Raw genomic sequence first — 17,119 nt, 5'->3', positions numbered from 1 at the left:
AATATATTGGCAGACTAACAGTATGGTTAAAATTGAGGTACTTTGGCATTTATTTAAATTATTCTTCTGTTCTCATGAGTATTGAAATTTATCTCACTCACTAGCGGGAACCATTGCGAATACATTGATATATAATAATATTCAATTATGTTAGTTTCTTCGATGATTTGTGTCCTCATCTGAAGCTCTGTTACACGGTAAAAATATACATACTAAATCGCCCCCTTAATGGTCGCAAGACTAATTTTTTATATGGGACATATTTGCGATCCACTTTGCTTCAGATTATCCTCTTTTTTTTTGTGACCTAGGCCAGAGATAATATTGGTGGAATCATTTGTAATTCAGGTCTTTTTCATATGAATTACATAAAAAACCGACCTAACCTCTTTCTAGTTTTATTTTCTTATATAAAAAATTTAAAAACATATGGGGAGCCTTGAAGCCATATGTCAAAGTCGTCACAGTATATGACAGGCTGCACCACTGAATAGTGAATATATACATTTTCGCGATCTGTTCAGGTTAGACAAGGTTAGAAATAAGATTAAAAAGAGATAGAAACAGTAACTACAAGTCAGACGTATTCACCAATATTCACTCGCGAAAAAAAGCCTATTGTCTTTCCAGATTCAAATTTGACGAAGTTATGAATTCTTAAAGAAACGTCTATTTTAAAGGTTTTTCTGGATTTTTTCTATAAGAAATGAACTGATCGGGTTGCACAAAAAACCATTTTATAGGTTTTTTTATTCTTTACAAAAGTCCTATTGAGAGTAAGACGATTCCATCATTATTTTTCTAGATATTATAAAAAAAAAACAAGAAAATGTCATTTCTTTGTATTTTTATTGTTTACGACTTTGCTGGGAAAATCACTTGGGTTTTCATTTACTAAGTATTTTTCAAAAGGTAATACATGAAATTTGCTGTAATATTTAAGTGTGCCAAAAAATCTCTATTGGTTGGCCTGTGATGGCGAACAATTCGTATGACCCTTTTTTCTCGTAAACGTGATATTTTGGTGTTTTTTCGCTTTTCTTATGTTCACTTTGTGAAAAATCCAAATTGGACACATTTTAACTCGGCTTTGAATTTAATCCACCCGACATTTTTCTGTAAATCTACCAACAAATAAAACACCTTCATACAGTGTCTGATAAACTTATTGAATTAATTTCACATTATTAATATCCACCAATAATTAATATTTAGGCTTATACCGATGGCGATAAATTGATACGACCTTTTTCTCTATAAAACGTGATTTTTTTTACGTTTTTTTCACTTTTCTTGAATTCGATTCATAAAAAAACACGAAATGATAATATTTCAACTAAGTTCTGAATTTAATCCGTGCGATCTATTTCATCGTACGTACCGATAAATAAAACACATTTGTGCAGAATCAGACAATTTTATTACTGAATTAAATTGTAAAAATTAAAAAAACGTCACAACTTATTCCAAAGATTAAGTCTGGCCCTAATCTTACAAGAAAATAAAACTATACGACTAATAAAAAAAAAAAAGTCAGCGCTACTCTACTCTATCTGGAAAGTTTTCGTTATCGTCTTATTGTTAAACATGTCCATGGTGACGGCGCTGAGGAAAACGGGAATCGACTTCTGGTGCACCAGGTGCAAATTGATCATGTCCTCCAGCGTGGTGCTGAACTCCGTCTCCAACAGGTTCAGCTCCCCCTCCTTGTTCAACTGGAAGCACAGCTGGTCGTCGACGTGGTCCGAGTACATGCTCCGCAACTTATACAGCGAATTCTGCCGGTCGATTTTGTACCCTAACAGATTGTAGATGACGTTCCGGAACTCCTGCATCTGCGACTTGAAGTAATCCTTCAGCATCTGCGTCTGCTGCTCGTGCGACTTGATCTGTTCCTTGAGAGACTGCACCTCCTTGGGGCAGACGGAGATGTCCCCCAGCTTGCTCACCTCGATGCCCTCCTCCATGTTCTTCAGTTTCTTTTTCAGTTTCTCCACCTCCTGCTCCAGCTTGTCGACTAGGTTTTCCCTCTGAGCGAGGCACTCGGCCAGGGGGTTGTTGGCCAGGTGGTAGGCTTGGCCCCCCTGCAGGGTGTCCTGGCCGATTAGGTACGATTCCAGCTGGATCTCTAGCTCGTCTCTCCTCTCGCGCAGCTTATCGTTGTCGTGTTTGAGCTGCTGGATTTCGTCCTGGAGCCGGCTGATCTGCTCCGCCCTAACTGGCACGATTTCTGAAAAAAAATAATTAGGGTACTTCTTATTAGTACTAGTTTCATTTATTTCCAACCGGTTCCCCATCAATACGGAAAATAATAAATATTTGGATTTGGATTACTCTAGAAAAAAATACAAAAGTACCTAAAGATACAGGGTGTACGGAAGTTACGTGTACAACGGACGATCACAGACTCCTTGACTCAAAATAAGTAGATTAAGGAGGTATATCGAGGTCCGAGGGAAGTGAGGAGTGCAGGGGGGTCCTATGACTCCTATGGTTTTCTTATGGGACTAAAGCCCGCTGCCAATTTGAAAAAATTTTATTCTATTGAAATTATTTTCGATAAACATTATCTATATAGCAAAGAAATCGACTCATATGCACATAGCATACATATTGACTAAGTAACGACATAAAAATATCATATTTAAGTAGTTTTAAATTATATTTAATGAACGCATAAAGACTATGTAGGTGTGGCAACAGCGCTAATAATTGACTAGCAGTCGTACACACTGCGAACTTACAGACTTCGGACATCGGAGATATTGCGCGTCAAATTCTGGTAATGATGTGTACGCGTTCAAAAATGTATTGTGTGTAAACTATGTACAATATAATTATTATATATAGCAAATATATCGTATTATCCTCGTGAAGATTTGTATCCTTTATTTAAAATCCGTAAATCGTGTGAACTGGTAAAACAACAAGAATTATGTTAATTTAGTTCTAAAGAAATGAAATGACACTCGCGCCCATCTCTCGTCCAAGTCAAAGAAAATGTTGGATGCAATTTTGAAGGTTCTGTGATAGAAATTACATTATTACTCATTGTTCGTGTTTTTAATCTTTATTTTAGTAATGTTACAAAAGTTTTGCAACTATAACTAATTTTTTAGATATAAAGTTTGCTGAGAAATATTTATGTTCCTTTGTTATTCCATACAAATGCTTTTATCTCAAGTATTACTAATTATATTAATCAAGTAAAGAAAACTTTATGTAACCCTAAATATTGCTGGGTAATGATTACGATGTTTTTATAAACCATTTAAATATATTAAAAGGATTTATCAACTGTATTTTTTATTCCAATAAATATATCACAGCTTCCTAGTCTTTTTTAATTAATCTAGTTTTTTAAAAACATTACAAAAAATCATCTGTTGTAGATAATTTATTGTTGATAACAATGTACATGGGATTTAGGAAAAATGTATATGTTTGAAATCAATTTAGTTTTTATCAAGTCTTTCAAATGTATTCCCTCCTTGCTGTCAGCTGATTGCGACGTTGCCACATTAATCCTCAAGTCGGACAGAAATGCAATTATTGGTTTCTGTTTCTAATTAATACAGCTGTACTGTGTTCAAAACTTACATTAGTTTTACATCAAAAATAAGATAATACTGTGTACTATCTATGGAAAAGTTTTGTTTCACAATTTCTACATTTTTTTCTAAGTTATGGGCAAAAAAAGAGCCGCAAATTTACCTATTTTCAAAATAGCTCCGTTTATCCGCTAGAGGACGGCAAAGTCCGATAAAAATTTTTGTTCATTTAGAATATCTTGAAAACGACTTTATTTATTTGACCATTTTTGGGTTAGGTCTGTTTTTACGTTATTTAGAATAATTTTCAATTCAAAGTCTGTGATCCACCGTTGTACATGTAATTTCCGGACATCCTGTACATAATAGCTGCTGTAAATTTTCATGAAATTGTAAGATTTTCCTTAGCGAATAATACGAGCTTCTCCAGCTAGATGGTCGTTATTTAACCCCTCCTGAATCGTTTGATTTTACATTAAAATCAAATTAATCAAAATTTCAAAAGCAGCTTTTCATTATTTTAAATACTGAATCGAATGATATAAAAAAAATGTTCTATCAATAAAATTGACAATTAAAAAATTAGTAAAAGTAAAATAAAAAAAGTAAAATAAAATAAAAATATAACTTTTTTATTAAAAATAAAAAAACTATATATCTCTGAAAAGATAGAGAAAAACAACTTTTGAAATTCAATCATTTTTCTGCCTACGATTTTTTAAAATTTTCTAGCCTCCCTAATTCTGTTAATTTTAATAGTAGAAAAAAAATCAATAGATCATTTTTATTTAAAATTTCATCCTCTACAATTTTTATACAAAACTATTTTTTCTAGCTCTTACCCCTTTTGAATTATCTTGAAAAAACACTTTATTGTATTTTTTCTCACACCTCGCCGGGGGTTGAAAAAAAAGTGACTGTCTCTTATTGTTATTATACAGGATGATTCACAAATGGTGACCAAAAATGAAACCCCGTTTCTTTGGTGAATTTTAATGGAAATCTTTCGTATAAACTTTTTATCTAGGAAGCACTATTAAAAACATACAGGGTGTTAAACTTAAAAAATATAAATAATTAATTATAATTTATAATATTTATTAAAATAATTTGAAATTGGGCACATGTATTTAAGTAAACATTGTAAAAATCTGAGGCTTTTTCCTAAAATTTACATGCTCCAGTGGCGGAAATACAGGGTATCGGTGGTATATTTTTCTAAATAAAACAGTATCCCACTGCTTCACGGCAACAATCAATATTTTCGGATTCGTCTTTCAATTTTCTACGAATTACTACTCCCTTTATGTTTTTCGAAAAAAAAGCCTGATTTTCGAGTAAAATTTAAAAAACGAATTTCCCTTAAAATTCATCAAAGAATACGAGGTTTCATTTTTGGTCACCATTTGTGAATCACCCTGTATACCTCAAACTTCTACAGAGTGATTCACAACTTATCCAAAAAAATTTGGGAACAGATGCAGCATGAGAAATGGTCAATATCGAAAAAAAAATTTTTTTAAATCCTTAGTTTCCAAGAAAAAAATTAAGTTGTAGTACTTTCGAGCATTACATCGCTAGACAACTGTAGTCTCTAGCATCATTCGCATTACGCGAGGAGATCCACGTGGCTTCAGCGACTCGGAATACTGAAATCTGATTTTACAATCGTTGTTGCGATAGTGTATACAATAGTTTTCTAGTAGTTAGTGTCAGAAATGGCTTGCGTGTATATCTACTAGGAGTTGATTCATATCGCTTTAATTTATGGTGAAGCAAGACAACATTTGTGCTAGTTCGTAAAAACTGAGTAAGACCGGCCCAAATGTGTTTTCACGTCGGTGGGCAAAATTTTTAACAGTCGTAACATCAAATTATTTTATTAATTAAAACCACAAATTAATTTAATAATAACAATAGCGGCAAAAGTAGTTGAATTTGCTGATATAAAACCAATTAATAAATTAAATAAAAAAGATACAGAGTGGCCTGTCTTTAAGAATAGTACTTGGCATCTCAACTCACCCGAATGTATATTTGGTTGAGCCGTCTGAAGATCATTCTCCAACTTAGTGACCATGTCCCTGTATCCGTCCACCATCCTTTCCAGGTTCTCGATTCGGTCCTTCTGAGCCTGGATCTGGTTGGACGTGCTGCCACCAGTAGCGGTCGTGTTTACGCACATGGTGAGGTCCTTCTCGTAGGAATCTAGCTGCAAGCGATAGCTGTCTCTTTCCCGGCTGACCAGAAGAAGCTTCTTCTGCATGCGGTGGATCAGGCTTTGTTTTTGGTCTCCGGTCGACTTCAGTTCGGTCAGTAGCTTCTGGTTCTTCTCCAGCTCGGCTTTGGCCACTTTGGCTTCCTAAATTGCGAACGGAATTGTTATCACGGATTTTTTTAAACAATTTAAATGAAAACGGTTTGTGTAAACTTAATTTTTGAGGGTGTGAAATATTTCTCAAAAGTGTCACATTTATGCAAAATCGAATTTAAAGACCACCCTACATATTTAAAAAAGAATTTTGTGTTAATTAGTAAAATAAACAATTTCTTACATGAGTAATTGTTTTGAGTTGTGATTCCAGTTCCACCTTTTCAGACGTTAACGTTAATTCCTGCTGCTGTAACCTTTCCACGGTTGATCTTAAGAGATGCGGCAGAGCCGCGTCTGTTTCTGAAGATTCGCAGATACCTCGTGCGACAGCCCGCCACTCGTTTAAATACATAGCGTTCTGAGTCTCTTGAACCTAAAGCGCAAAAACAAGTAATATTATAGGGTTTATTAGTAGGTGTATAAACTTACTTGTAAATCGGCTAATTTTTTCTCTTGTGCTTTAAATTTTATAAGACGATTCTTTAGATCGTAAACCTCCTCTTCCAATAATAGTTTATTACGAACTTCTTCCTTTAATCTGACGTTCTCTTCCTTCAATTGTGCATTTTCTTTCTCCATTTCTACGTAATTAGCTAATTTATGAGCCTGGGTCTGAAAATATAAAAACTGAGGAAGTATGTACAATAAAGAAAATTGAATGTGTTACCTTTGCTTGTTCGTGGAATTCTACAATATTTTCTTTTGCATATTCTAACTCTTTAATATAAACTTTGGCCTTTTGCAACGCTTGATCCTTTTGTTCCAAATCTCTTTCCAACGAATTCTTTTCAGACAGCCTCTTCTCTAAAATCGGCATACAAATATTATGTGAATATTACAGAAGTTTTGATTCTCTACTCACCAAGTTCCTCGGCCAATTTTTTTTGTGCCTCTGCATCTTCCTCTGCTGCCTCCAGCATACTTTCCAATTCTGTAATTTTTCTTTCCAGCCCTGGTATAATACTATTTTCTTCCGATTCAATTTGTCGGGACTCTTCCTTGCACTCCTCCAAAGTCTTCTCTAACTTTTCCACTTGCTCACAATTTTTTATTTTTAGTAAATCATATTTGTTATTAACTTCTACTAATTCACGCTTAATATCAGCTTCCCTTTTTCTGATAATTTGGAGTTGATTTTCCAATTCTTCTATAGATCTTTTGTCGTACTCATGTTGGCGTTTCAAAGACTGATTTTCCTCATCAAACATTAATTGCATTTGTTTCCTAAGTGCATGCATATGACTTATCCTAGTTTCCAGGTTTAAAATGGTATTTCTAGCCTCGACTAGATCGGCTCTTAATCTTCTCATTTCTCTGGGAGATCCAACATAAGATAAATCCAGTTTATTCTCATGTTTCAGTCTCTTCACTGGTGTTGGCTCATCGAAACTACTTTCGTTTGAATTTGAAGAACTTATGGAGCGTTTTAAAGTGGTATATTCAAAATTGTTCATTTTTTCAGTTTGAGCACCAGATTTTAGATTTTTCACCATTTTCATAATAGTATCATTCACGCTTTCAGTCATCTTAAAGACTTAAACCTTTCTTCGAAAATCTAAAAATGCACCAACATAACCTTACACCTCATCATTTTTCTTTGTATTTCAAAGTTGTCTATATGATCACTGGCTACAGAATTTTTTTATTTCACTGGTTAAATAGGCCTGTTTATAAATTTTAAACAGTAAATCCTTAAATTCAATAAAAATAAAAAGTACTCTAGACAGAGACCAATTTCGTGGATAAACTAACTTGACCACAATGTTGTCAAACGTTACAGCATCCAAAATGTTTTGCTGTTTTTTGCAAATATAAGTTACTATCAAGAGAAACTGGAATTCTGTACATGAAAAAGCCAATCGTTTTAATATTTGCCAGAAAAATTATATAGTACTGGATAATAAATTATTATAAAGAAAAAAGCCGGGTTAAAATTATTATACGCGTGGCAACAGTGTAAAATTATTACTATTCGTCTGGTAGAGAAATTTCCCTCCCTAAAACAAACTATTTGAAATTTAGGAAAATCAATAATAATTTATGCAGCAAAGGAGTTCTTGTAAGGCTATAGTTAAATGTAGGTGATTTAATATTGTATATAGGTGGTCGCATATATTTGTCTTATATAGTTTAAACCCTAGATTTTGCTGTAAATTCAGTTTAATTTATATTTCTGAAAAATTTTGGCAACCTCCTGCATAATTGCGCAGATTACTTGAGCCAATCACGGCACATCTCGTGTCTGGTCATGCGCAGTAGTTTAAGTACTGCAGAAGCGACGAACGCCATTTTGCAAGCGTCGCGCGATTGTTTGAGAAACGCTCTAGTTGAGCCAGTGTTTTTAACACGGTAGTACGAGTGTATTTTCATTACAATTTAAAACCAAAACGCCGGTATGGGTGATTATCAAGTAACAGGAGTTCAACAGGATGTACTCGGTGCTGTGCAGCTAGAACTCGGAGGAAATCCTAATACCTTGGCGTTACGCCGGCCTTTCGACCCTTTGGCCCATGACTTGGAGGCCAGTTTTAGATTGACGCGGTTTGCGGATTTGAAAGGCCGCGGATGCAAGGTGCCCCAAGAGGTTCTCAACAAGCTAGTAGAGGGACTCCAACAGGACTACAACTCTGCAGCAGAGCACGAACATGCACATTTCATGCATATGGCCATTCCGAGGATCGGAATCGGCCTTGATTGTTCGGTAAGCATTATCATTGTTTGATCTCTAGGTCCCGCGTTGCACAAGTGTTGTAGAAAAGTACCTGATATCTACAAAAACCCCACAACTTTTTTTGACAATCATGTTCGTTGTTTACGTTTTGAAACTGACCTACTACTATTTATCTTATTGTGTGGGCTGCCAACTATTAGTTATTTATTATTTGGTGTTAAAGGCGCTTAAGGGCTACGATTGGTTTTTCTAGAATCTGCAAACTCGTCTTTAAATTGTGATGTTGCATACTACGAAAAGTTTTTATGTTATTAATTTAATAATTTCTCAGTTCCCTTTAATTTCACAAAGTACAGCTCTTCTTGTACCCAGCGCAGATATATTGAAATTTAGATTTTACTATAATAGAATGTTCAGTAATAAATGCGGTATAAATTACATTCAAATGTCGGGTAAGTGGATATTATGAACTTTTAGCAATATCACGTGACGTATTCGCGCGAATCCATACAAATACTTTCCCATGATTTCGCAACTATTTTTTTTCCGTGTTTACTTAAAACGTTGATTCTAATGTATATATAAACGATAACAAGCAATGTAAAATAGAGTAGAACAATAAATGATGATGGTCTACTTTTTATAAATTTTTTTCATATTTCTTTTAAAGGAAAGCTTAAATTCCACTTCTCCTTTAAAACATATTTATTTCCTTTTAGGTATAATAAAATATTTGAAATATCTTAAAAAAGGTAGAATTAGTTTAAAGTAAAAGATATAGTGTGGTAAAAATTTGAAATTTTCTTAAGGAAATAAGGAAATTTTAGTGTATAGAACAGTCTAAAAAAAAATATCAGACAAACTAAATTAAAATAGACGTATACAGGGTAGCTCTAACGTTTAGAATTAAATAATTTTTTGAGCTCAAAAATTTCAGGAAAGAATACTTTGGAGATTGTTTTACCGTTGTTTTTTTTTGTTGTTTTTTTTTTGGTAATGCAAAATGTCATAAAAAATTACGAATTTTTGTAGGAGGTTGATCTTCATAGATACTTGATATAGTTTGTATATAGTTTGTAATAATTACAATAATTAAGAAATGAAGTAATTTTTTTAATATTAGAAAACTAGTCATAATCAGGTCCTAACGTTACGTATTGTATGTAATTATTTGTCTGTGGCATTTTTACTTACTCTTTTTATATGATTGGCGCTACATTGTACAACGTTTAAAAAATACATACATTTTGGCATTAGGTCACCCCCCTACGCCACGGCGGGCTGTGCCTGGTGCAGACCACGGATTTCTTCTACCCTCTTGTGGACGACCCTTACATGATGGGAAAGATAGCTTGTGCCAACGTCCTGAGTGACTTGTACGCTATGGGCGTGACGGAATGCGATAATATGCTGATGCTGTTGGGGGTCAGCACAAAAATGACTGAGAAGGAACGGGACGTGGTCATTCCTCTGATCATGCGTGGATTCAAAGACTCTGCCCTAGAAGCGGGCACAACCGTGACTGGCGGTCAGACCGTAGTTAACCCCTGGTGCACAATAGGGGGTGTCGCCACGACGGTTTGTCAGCCAAACGAATATATCGTTCCCGATAATGCCGTTGTCGGAGATGTGCTCGTTCTAACCAAACCGTTGGGTACCCAGGTCAGTAGTCGTTATGTTAAGAATTAAATAATTAGGGTGTAAAAGGTTGTGGTGTCACTTTTGTTCCGCTGCATTGTGTATATACGATGTCTGGAAGCGATTGGACTAGAGTTCATCTTTATTGGATGAAAATGAACTGATTTAGATCAAATTTATTTCTTTAAAAAGTAAACAAAAATTTTTATTGGTATTTTTTTAAGGCAACTCCCTTTCAAAGATATTTCGATGAAATTTGGTTTATTTGCAATTGATGGACCTAGTCTTATTTTTTTATCCGAGGCAAAATTTGTATCTTTAACAAAAATGTTAAATATTAATTGTGAATTCTTATTCTTATGTAAAAATTTAAGGCGAATGTTAGTGACAGAATAATTTTAACAGGATGTTAAAAATCTGAGGGAGTAGTATTTTAAATAAGAGATCATTAAAATTAGTGGATTAAAATGAAATAGTGGATTTCAACTATAGTTCAGTGCTTAAAAAGAATTAATTAAACTTCACCCTTTTTTATATTTGTATTTTTATTTACGATTTAGATTGACTTACCTCTGTTTGAAAGTTAACGCTTCTGAGTCACAGGCTACTAAATGTTTTCTCATTTATTTTTAACAAAAATGTTAGATATTAATTGTGAATTGTTATTCTGTATTTCAAAATTTACGGCAAGTGTTAATGAAGGAATGATTTGAGCATGATGTTAAAAATCCGATGGAGTAGTTCAAACGTCTCAGTTTCAGTTGCAGATTTTCGGTAATTTTAAATAAGAGAACATTAAAATTTCTATATTCCGTGATTGAAATATCTTTCTTAACTTCAAATTATTGCAAATCACTTATGAAAATTGCTCAGATATAATTTTGTTAAAAAATTGTTGGCCGTTATTTATTTACCTCTAATCATCAACCTGTTTATCAGTTTGCATTTATGCCTCTTATATTATGTCTTATTATGATATTATGAAGGTATTTAAATAATTCAAGTAAATTCAAAATGTTTCATTAGAAAAATGCTAGCAGATCCCATCTTTAAATAACAAAAAATCGAGGTCTGCGGAAGATACCAAACCCCGCAGATAAGATTCCTAATTGTTACGAGGGTCATTCAATAAGTCCTTAGAAAAAGATAGAAAAAGTTTGAGAATTAAAAAAAGTCACTGGGAGCCAAATCTGGTGAATACGGTGGATGTTGTAATAATTCAAACCTTAATTCCACGATTTTGACTATTGAAACTGCACAGGTATGCACCCGTGCATTGTCTTGATGGAAGATCTTTTTCTTTTTCAAATCGGGACGTTTTTTTTCTTGAGTTTTTCACCCATCCGGTTCAACAATGACGCGTAATACTTTCCAGTTACTGTTTTTTCTTCGAAGCCTGTTCACCTCCAAAAACCTACTTTTTTATTGTTCCTTTGTCTTTGGAGTGTAGTAGTGTATCTATGTTTCATCCACAGTTATGTATCGACGCAGAAACTCGATAAAATTGGGACAAAAAAGCTCGTGTTTGTTTTCCAGTGAGAGTAAACGCGGCACCCATCTTGCCCAGATTTTTTTCGTACCCAATTTTTTGTGCAAAATTAAAAACGCTGTGAGACTTTGACAGCTAGTGAGTAATGACTCTTACTAAAAACAGGCCATTTTCTATGCTACTAGCGCCATCTCCTGGATTTTCTAAGGACTTATTGAACGACACTTGTATTTCAGGAATCAACTTTTCTATTGTTTTGTTTGACTTAATTTGATGAGATTTTGCTGAACAAAACGTTGAATTTGTTTGAATTAGCTGAATGCCTTTATGATAGAATAAAAAATTACAAAGTTCACCGCTATCCCGACAGGTAGCGGTAAACGCACACCAATGGCTGGACCAGCCGGAGCGCTGGAACAGAATCAAGCTGGTCGTCAGCGAGGAGGACGTCAGGAAAGCCTATCACCGCGCCATGGACTCTATGGCGAGATTGAACCGCATCGCCAGCAGGCTAATGCATAAATACAACGCCCACGGCGCCACCGACATAACCGGCTTCGGTCTGCTCGGCCACGCCCAGACCCTCGCCTCCCACCAGAAGAACGAGGTGTCGTTCGTCATCCACAACCTGCCCGTCATCGCTAAGATGGCGGCGGTGGCCAAAGCCTGCGGGAACATGTTCCAGCTCCTGCAGGGCCACTCGGCGGAGACGTCCGGCGGGCTCCTGATCTGCCTGCCCCGCGAACAGGCGGCAGCCTACTGCAAGGATATCGAGAAGCAGGAGGGGTACCAGGCGTGGATCATCGGCATCGTGGAGAAAGGCAACAGAACGGCGCGCATCATCGACAAGCCCCGAGTGATCGAGGTGCCCGCTAAAGAGTAAATATTTAATATAATCGATACATTTCAAAGTATTTTTTTTTTGACATGTGACTGGCCGTAAAGCTGCGTCGCGTGGTTTCCCACAGCTTGTAGATTTATTATTTTGATTATTTTCAAGCATTTTTTTTTATCCTAAGCTTAAGTTTCTGTGTCGAAATTTTATAGATTTGGATATAGAGGTGCCCCTCACGCCGCATGACGGCGCGTGTGAGGTTCTCGTTTAGTATGTTAATGTTGATACTTTTTAAATTACTTGGAAACTGTGTTTCGATATACTCTGTTTCGCAGATTATATTATTTTTAATATAGGAAAGATGTTCGGTATTTTGTATAATAATTTTTCCAATATAACATAATTATTCTACACGTTGTGTTTCATTCGCTCCCGGTAGGGCTGTTGCGCGGGATACTCGACCGATTAGTTCTGTAAAACTCGTACGGAAATAATAATAATAATAAAAAAAAATGGGAAGAGGGTGGTTAATTGTATAATTTTTACGTAAATTCACGTTTTTTGCTTATAACTTTTTTCCGTTCATTTCCACGAGAAAACGGTAAAGTACTTCACATGAAATCTGGAATCGGTAAGTTGAATACTTTACAAGTTATGGCCTTATAAACAAATTAACTATTAGTCTGGACGATCCCGAGGATCTTCCACAATCGCACTGATTTTTTTCATGGTAATTATACAGGGTGGTCGCGATGTAATGGGCCAAAATTCATGACTAGATTCCTGTCGTGAAAATATTGCGATTTAGACAAACTCACCTTAGTCCAAAAGTTGATACTTACAGAGATAAAGGGTGTTTAATGCAAAACATTATTTTAGTTTTTTCTTATTTATTTCATAATAAATGCTCATATCGAGATGAAATTTTGGTGTTAGGGGTTTTCTGGGACGAGAGATTGAAATATATCCATGGTTTGCTTGTAGCTCATAGAGAGCGCCACCTGCGCTAGGTCGAATACGTTGAAAACGACAGAACTTTTTTATCTTTCAAAAATCTAATTCTCAGGTAGCAAATTCTGATTTTACAACTTCTTTTACACAAAAAAGCTATACTTTTTGATAGTCGCTATCTTGCACCGTTCTCAAGATATTTAGCTTTGGTAATTCGAGTAATCAAAATAAGGTACGAATGTCAAAAAGAACAAGAGTTTATTTCAAATTATAAATTGTGATGAACAATTGAATATCGAATATTACAATAAATGTTCAACATGTCCGCCTCCAACTTCAATACATTTATTAACGCGTTTGTTCAAAGACTGCCGTATTTTAAAATAGAGATTCTTGTTACGAAATGATTCGGCGGCATTTACAATTTTCTGCCATAGCTCTTCGCGGGTGTTTATAGTTTCTCTATAGACAACTGATTTCATGTAGCCCCAGAAACAAAAATCCATAGGATTAAAGTCAGGACTACGAGGAGGCCATAATATTCGACTCCCACGACCGATCCAACGATCCGGAAAAATGTGGTCAAGATAGTTCCGTACTCTGACAGAATAATGAGGGGGAGCTCCATCTTGCATGAAAAATAGATTTTGCCGTGTATTCAGTGGTAAATCGTCGAGGTAGTCAACTAAATGGTGCTGCAGGAAATCTAAATACAAGTCACCATTTAGATTTGGAGGAAGCTCATGTGGACCCAAAAGGTGATTTCCTATGATTCCGCACCAAACATTTATCTTAAATTCATGTTGGAAGTGACGCTCACTGACTACGTGAGGATTTTCATTATCCCATATGTGCTTGTTTCTAAAATTGAAAATTCCTCGACGAGTAAAGGTCGCTTCATCAGTGAATAGTACATTATCCAAAAATTCCTGGTCAAGGTTTTGCTGATTGCGCATAAAATGAGCAAATTGTAATCTAGCTGGTAAGTCTGCTGCTAAAAGATTTTGCACGGGTGTAAAATGGTAGGGATATAAATTTTCCTTGTGAAAGATTTTGAGAACTGTTGTTTTACTAACACCGGTTTCTCTAGCTACCTGCCTGCTGCTAACTTCTGGATTTCCTGCCACTCTTACTAAAATTTCTTCTTCTTGGTGAACTGTAACAGTACGCCCTGCGTTGTCTCTTTTAGGACGAAAACTACCAGTTTCTCCAAGTCTATTAAAAAGTTCTTGAAATAGTTTCCGATTTGGTTGCCTTCTATTCGGATACAACTCTGAATACCGACGAAGCGCTCGACGTCCAACATAATCTGATTGCGCATAAACGCAAACCATATCGCGCATTTCTCCATTTGAAAATAAATTATGGCGTGGCATGTTATCTCGCACTACGATTTAGATCATAAAGTAAAGAATACTTTTAATAAGGCACGAATAATACTGTAATATTACTGACAGCACTAAGATAAGTGGAAAATGTCAAAATTGGATTTTAACATAAGCCTACTTGAAAATTTTTGCCGATTTGTAATTGAATGCAAATACATTGGAATTTTCAATGGCAAATTTTACGAGAACGGTGCAAGATAGCGACTATCAAAAAGTATAGCTTTTTTGTGTAAAAGAAGTTGTAAAATCAGAATTTGCTACCTGAGAATTAGATTTTTGAAAGATAAAAAAGTTCTGTCGTTTTCAACGCATTCGACCTAGCGCAGGTGGCGCTCTCTATGAGCTACAAGCAAACCATGGATATATTTCAATCTCTCGCCCCAGAAAACCCCTAACACCAAAATTTCATCTCGATATGAGCATTTATTATGAAATAAATAAGAAAAAACTAAAATAATATTTTGCATTAAACACCCTGTATCTCTGTAAGTATCAACTTTTGGACTAAGGTGAGTTTGTCTAAATCGCAATATTTTCACGTCTGGAATCTAGTCATGAATTTTGGCCCATTACATCGCGACCACCCTGTATACATGGTAACAATCTATTTTTTTTTTTTAATTTTTAATTTCAAATTTGCAACCTGGAATTTTTTTTTATTTTTTAGCTTTAGTTGCAAAATGAAATATACGACGCACGAGCGTGATATAGTTATACAGGGTTATCCAAAAGTCCCGGTACGGCAGAAAAACTCGAAGAAAGCATTTTGGGAAAAAAATGTTTCGGACAAAAGTGTAAGGATTTTCCCCTGACTATCTGATGGTGACCTTGGATTCGTCCTTGACTTTAACCTTCAAGGTCATTTGAAGGTCAAGTTATGTATTTTAAATGGGAACCCCTATTTTCATTGCGGATTTGGAAAGAGCAAGGTCGTTGTTAAAATGGTGGTCGAGACCATATTTGGACATAAACTTGCTCCTGCTCTTTCCAAATCCGCAATAAAAAATAGGGGTATCCGTTTAAAAAACTTATCTTGACCTTTAAATGACCTTGAAGTCAAGGACAAATCCAAGGTCACCATCAGATAGCCAGGGAAAAATCCTTACACTTTCGTCTGAAACATTTTTTCCCAAAATGCTTTCTTCGAAAGTTTTTCTGCTGTACCGGGACTTTTGGATAACCCTCTACATCAGGGGTCGGCAAGTAATTTTAGGTGGGATCCGGATATTTTTAAAAAATTTTTATGGGGTCCTGAAACAAAATTCATATTTCTTACAAATTTTTTATTTTCATTTGGACTCAAATTTAATCTGCTTACTAACCATTAAGAACTCAAAAGGCTCACACAATTGTAAAATACTTGAAAAAATGATAAGGTTGGCACTCAAACATAAAAAAAACATTTTTTATATAATTTATTTGAGTAATTTATACTTTCAGAAAATTTTTGGCTGTCCAGTATTTTACCTTCCGCGGTTCGCCAGTTCCCGACCCCTGCTCTATATTATTACATATTCGGAAGAGAGCTTCAAGTTAAAAAAAAATCGTTGAAAAACAACAACAATGGTGAATTTTAGGTTTTTTTTTTTTTCGAAAAACATAAGAGAGTAGTAATTTGTAGAAAATTGAAAGATGAATTCGAAAATATCATTTTGGTTGCCGTAAAGCAGTGGCGTACTATTTTATTTAAAAAAATATGCCACCGATACCCTGTATTTCCGCCACTGGAGCATGTAAGATTTAGGAAAAGCCCTCAGATTTTGGACAATGTTTACATAAATACATGTGCCCAGTTTCAAATTATTTCACTTCCTAGTTATTCAATTATTTAAAAATATTTTTTGAAATTTAACACCCTGTATCTTTTTAACGAATCATCCTAGATAAAAAGCTTATAGGAAAGGCTCCCCTTCAACTTCACCAAAGAATACGAGGTTTCATTTTTGATCACCATTTGTGAATCACCCTGCATATCGGGTGTAACGAATGATTCTATACTTCGCTATGATAAATTTACGAATTAAAAAATTACAACAATTTTAAAACGTAGTAATTAAAATGGATCAAAGTGACGGTTGTAGCAAACGGTCGTTGGTCATAATAGGTTAAGACCTATGCGATGGCATCATTGTATAGAAAACACTTACAGACGGATTCATGAAAGGGGCATAAGGCGTTAGTCGGACTAAGGAGTGTTGTGCCCGTGTAAACGTATTCACAAA

At 35.1% G+C, this 17,119-nt stretch overlaps 2 protein-coding genes across 2 annotated transcripts; one reads left to right on the top strand and one right to left on the bottom strand.

Annotated features, from left to right (window-relative positions):
* Positions 1 to 1,403: 1,403 nt before the first annotated feature.
* On the bottom strand, positions 1,404 to 7,677 carry LOC108917271 (mitotic spindle assembly checkpoint protein MAD1-like). Its single transcript, XM_018723777.2, has 6 exons — positions 6,788 to 7,677; positions 6,593 to 6,729; positions 6,355 to 6,537; positions 6,107 to 6,298; positions 5,577 to 5,913; positions 1,404 to 2,230 (listed from the first exon to the last, which is right to left on the bottom strand). Exons 1-6 carry the CDS (start codon positions 7,449 to 7,451, stop codon positions 1,545 to 1,547), a joined length of 2,199 nt encoding a protein of 732 aa, XP_018579293.1. The 5' UTR covers positions 7,452 to 7,677; the 3' UTR covers positions 1,404 to 1,544.
* A 537-nt stretch (positions 7,678 to 8,214) lies between these two features.
* LOC108917269 (selenide, water dikinase) lies at positions 8,215 to 12,969 on the top strand. The gene is made up of 3 exons (XM_018723776.1): positions 8,215 to 8,626; positions 9,854 to 10,258; positions 12,094 to 12,969. Exons 1-3 carry the CDS (start codon positions 8,321 to 8,323, stop codon positions 12,604 to 12,606), a joined length of 1,224 nt encoding a protein of 407 aa, XP_018579292.1. The 5' UTR covers positions 8,215 to 8,320; the 3' UTR covers positions 12,607 to 12,969.
* Positions 12,970 to 17,119: the final 4,150 nt, after the last annotated feature.

Source organism: Anoplophora glabripennis, unplaced genomic scaffold (assembly GCF_000390285.2).
Source record: "Anoplophora glabripennis isolate ALB-LARVAE unplaced genomic scaffold, Agla_2.0 scaffold22, whole genome shotgun sequence".
Classification (NCBI taxonomy): Eukaryota; Metazoa; Arthropoda; class Insecta; order Coleoptera; family Cerambycidae; genus Anoplophora; species Anoplophora glabripennis.
The sequence above is the reverse complement of the archived record's forward strand: the minus strand, read 5'-3'. Positions and strand labels throughout refer to the sequence as shown.

Bases quoted from the DNA above. Each gene is read 5' to 3' on its own strand.
- LOC108917271 (XM_018723777.2), bottom strand. From the start codon at position 7,451: ATGACTGAAAGCGTGAATGATACTATTATGAAAATGGTGAAAAATCTA. The intron at 6,538-6,592 runs GTAACACATTCA...TTATATTTTCAG, and splicing joins AATTCCACGAACAAGCAAAG to ACCCAGGCTCATAAATTAGC. The intron at 6,299-6,354 runs GTAAGTTTATAC...TTTGCGCTTTAG, and splicing joins AAAAATTAGCCGATTTACAA to GTTCAAGAGACTCAGAACGC.
- LOC108917269 (XM_018723776.1), top strand. From the start codon at position 8,321: ATGGGTGATTATCAAGTAACAGGAGTTCAACAGGATGTACTCGGTGCT. The intron at 8,627-9,853 runs GTAAGCATTATC...TTTTGGCATTAG, and splicing joins GAATCGGCCTTGATTGTTCG to GTCACCCCCCTACGCCACGG. The intron at 10,259-12,093 runs GTCAGTAGTCGT...CTATCCCGACAG, and splicing joins CCAAACCGTTGGGTACCCAG to GTAGCGGTAAACGCACACCA.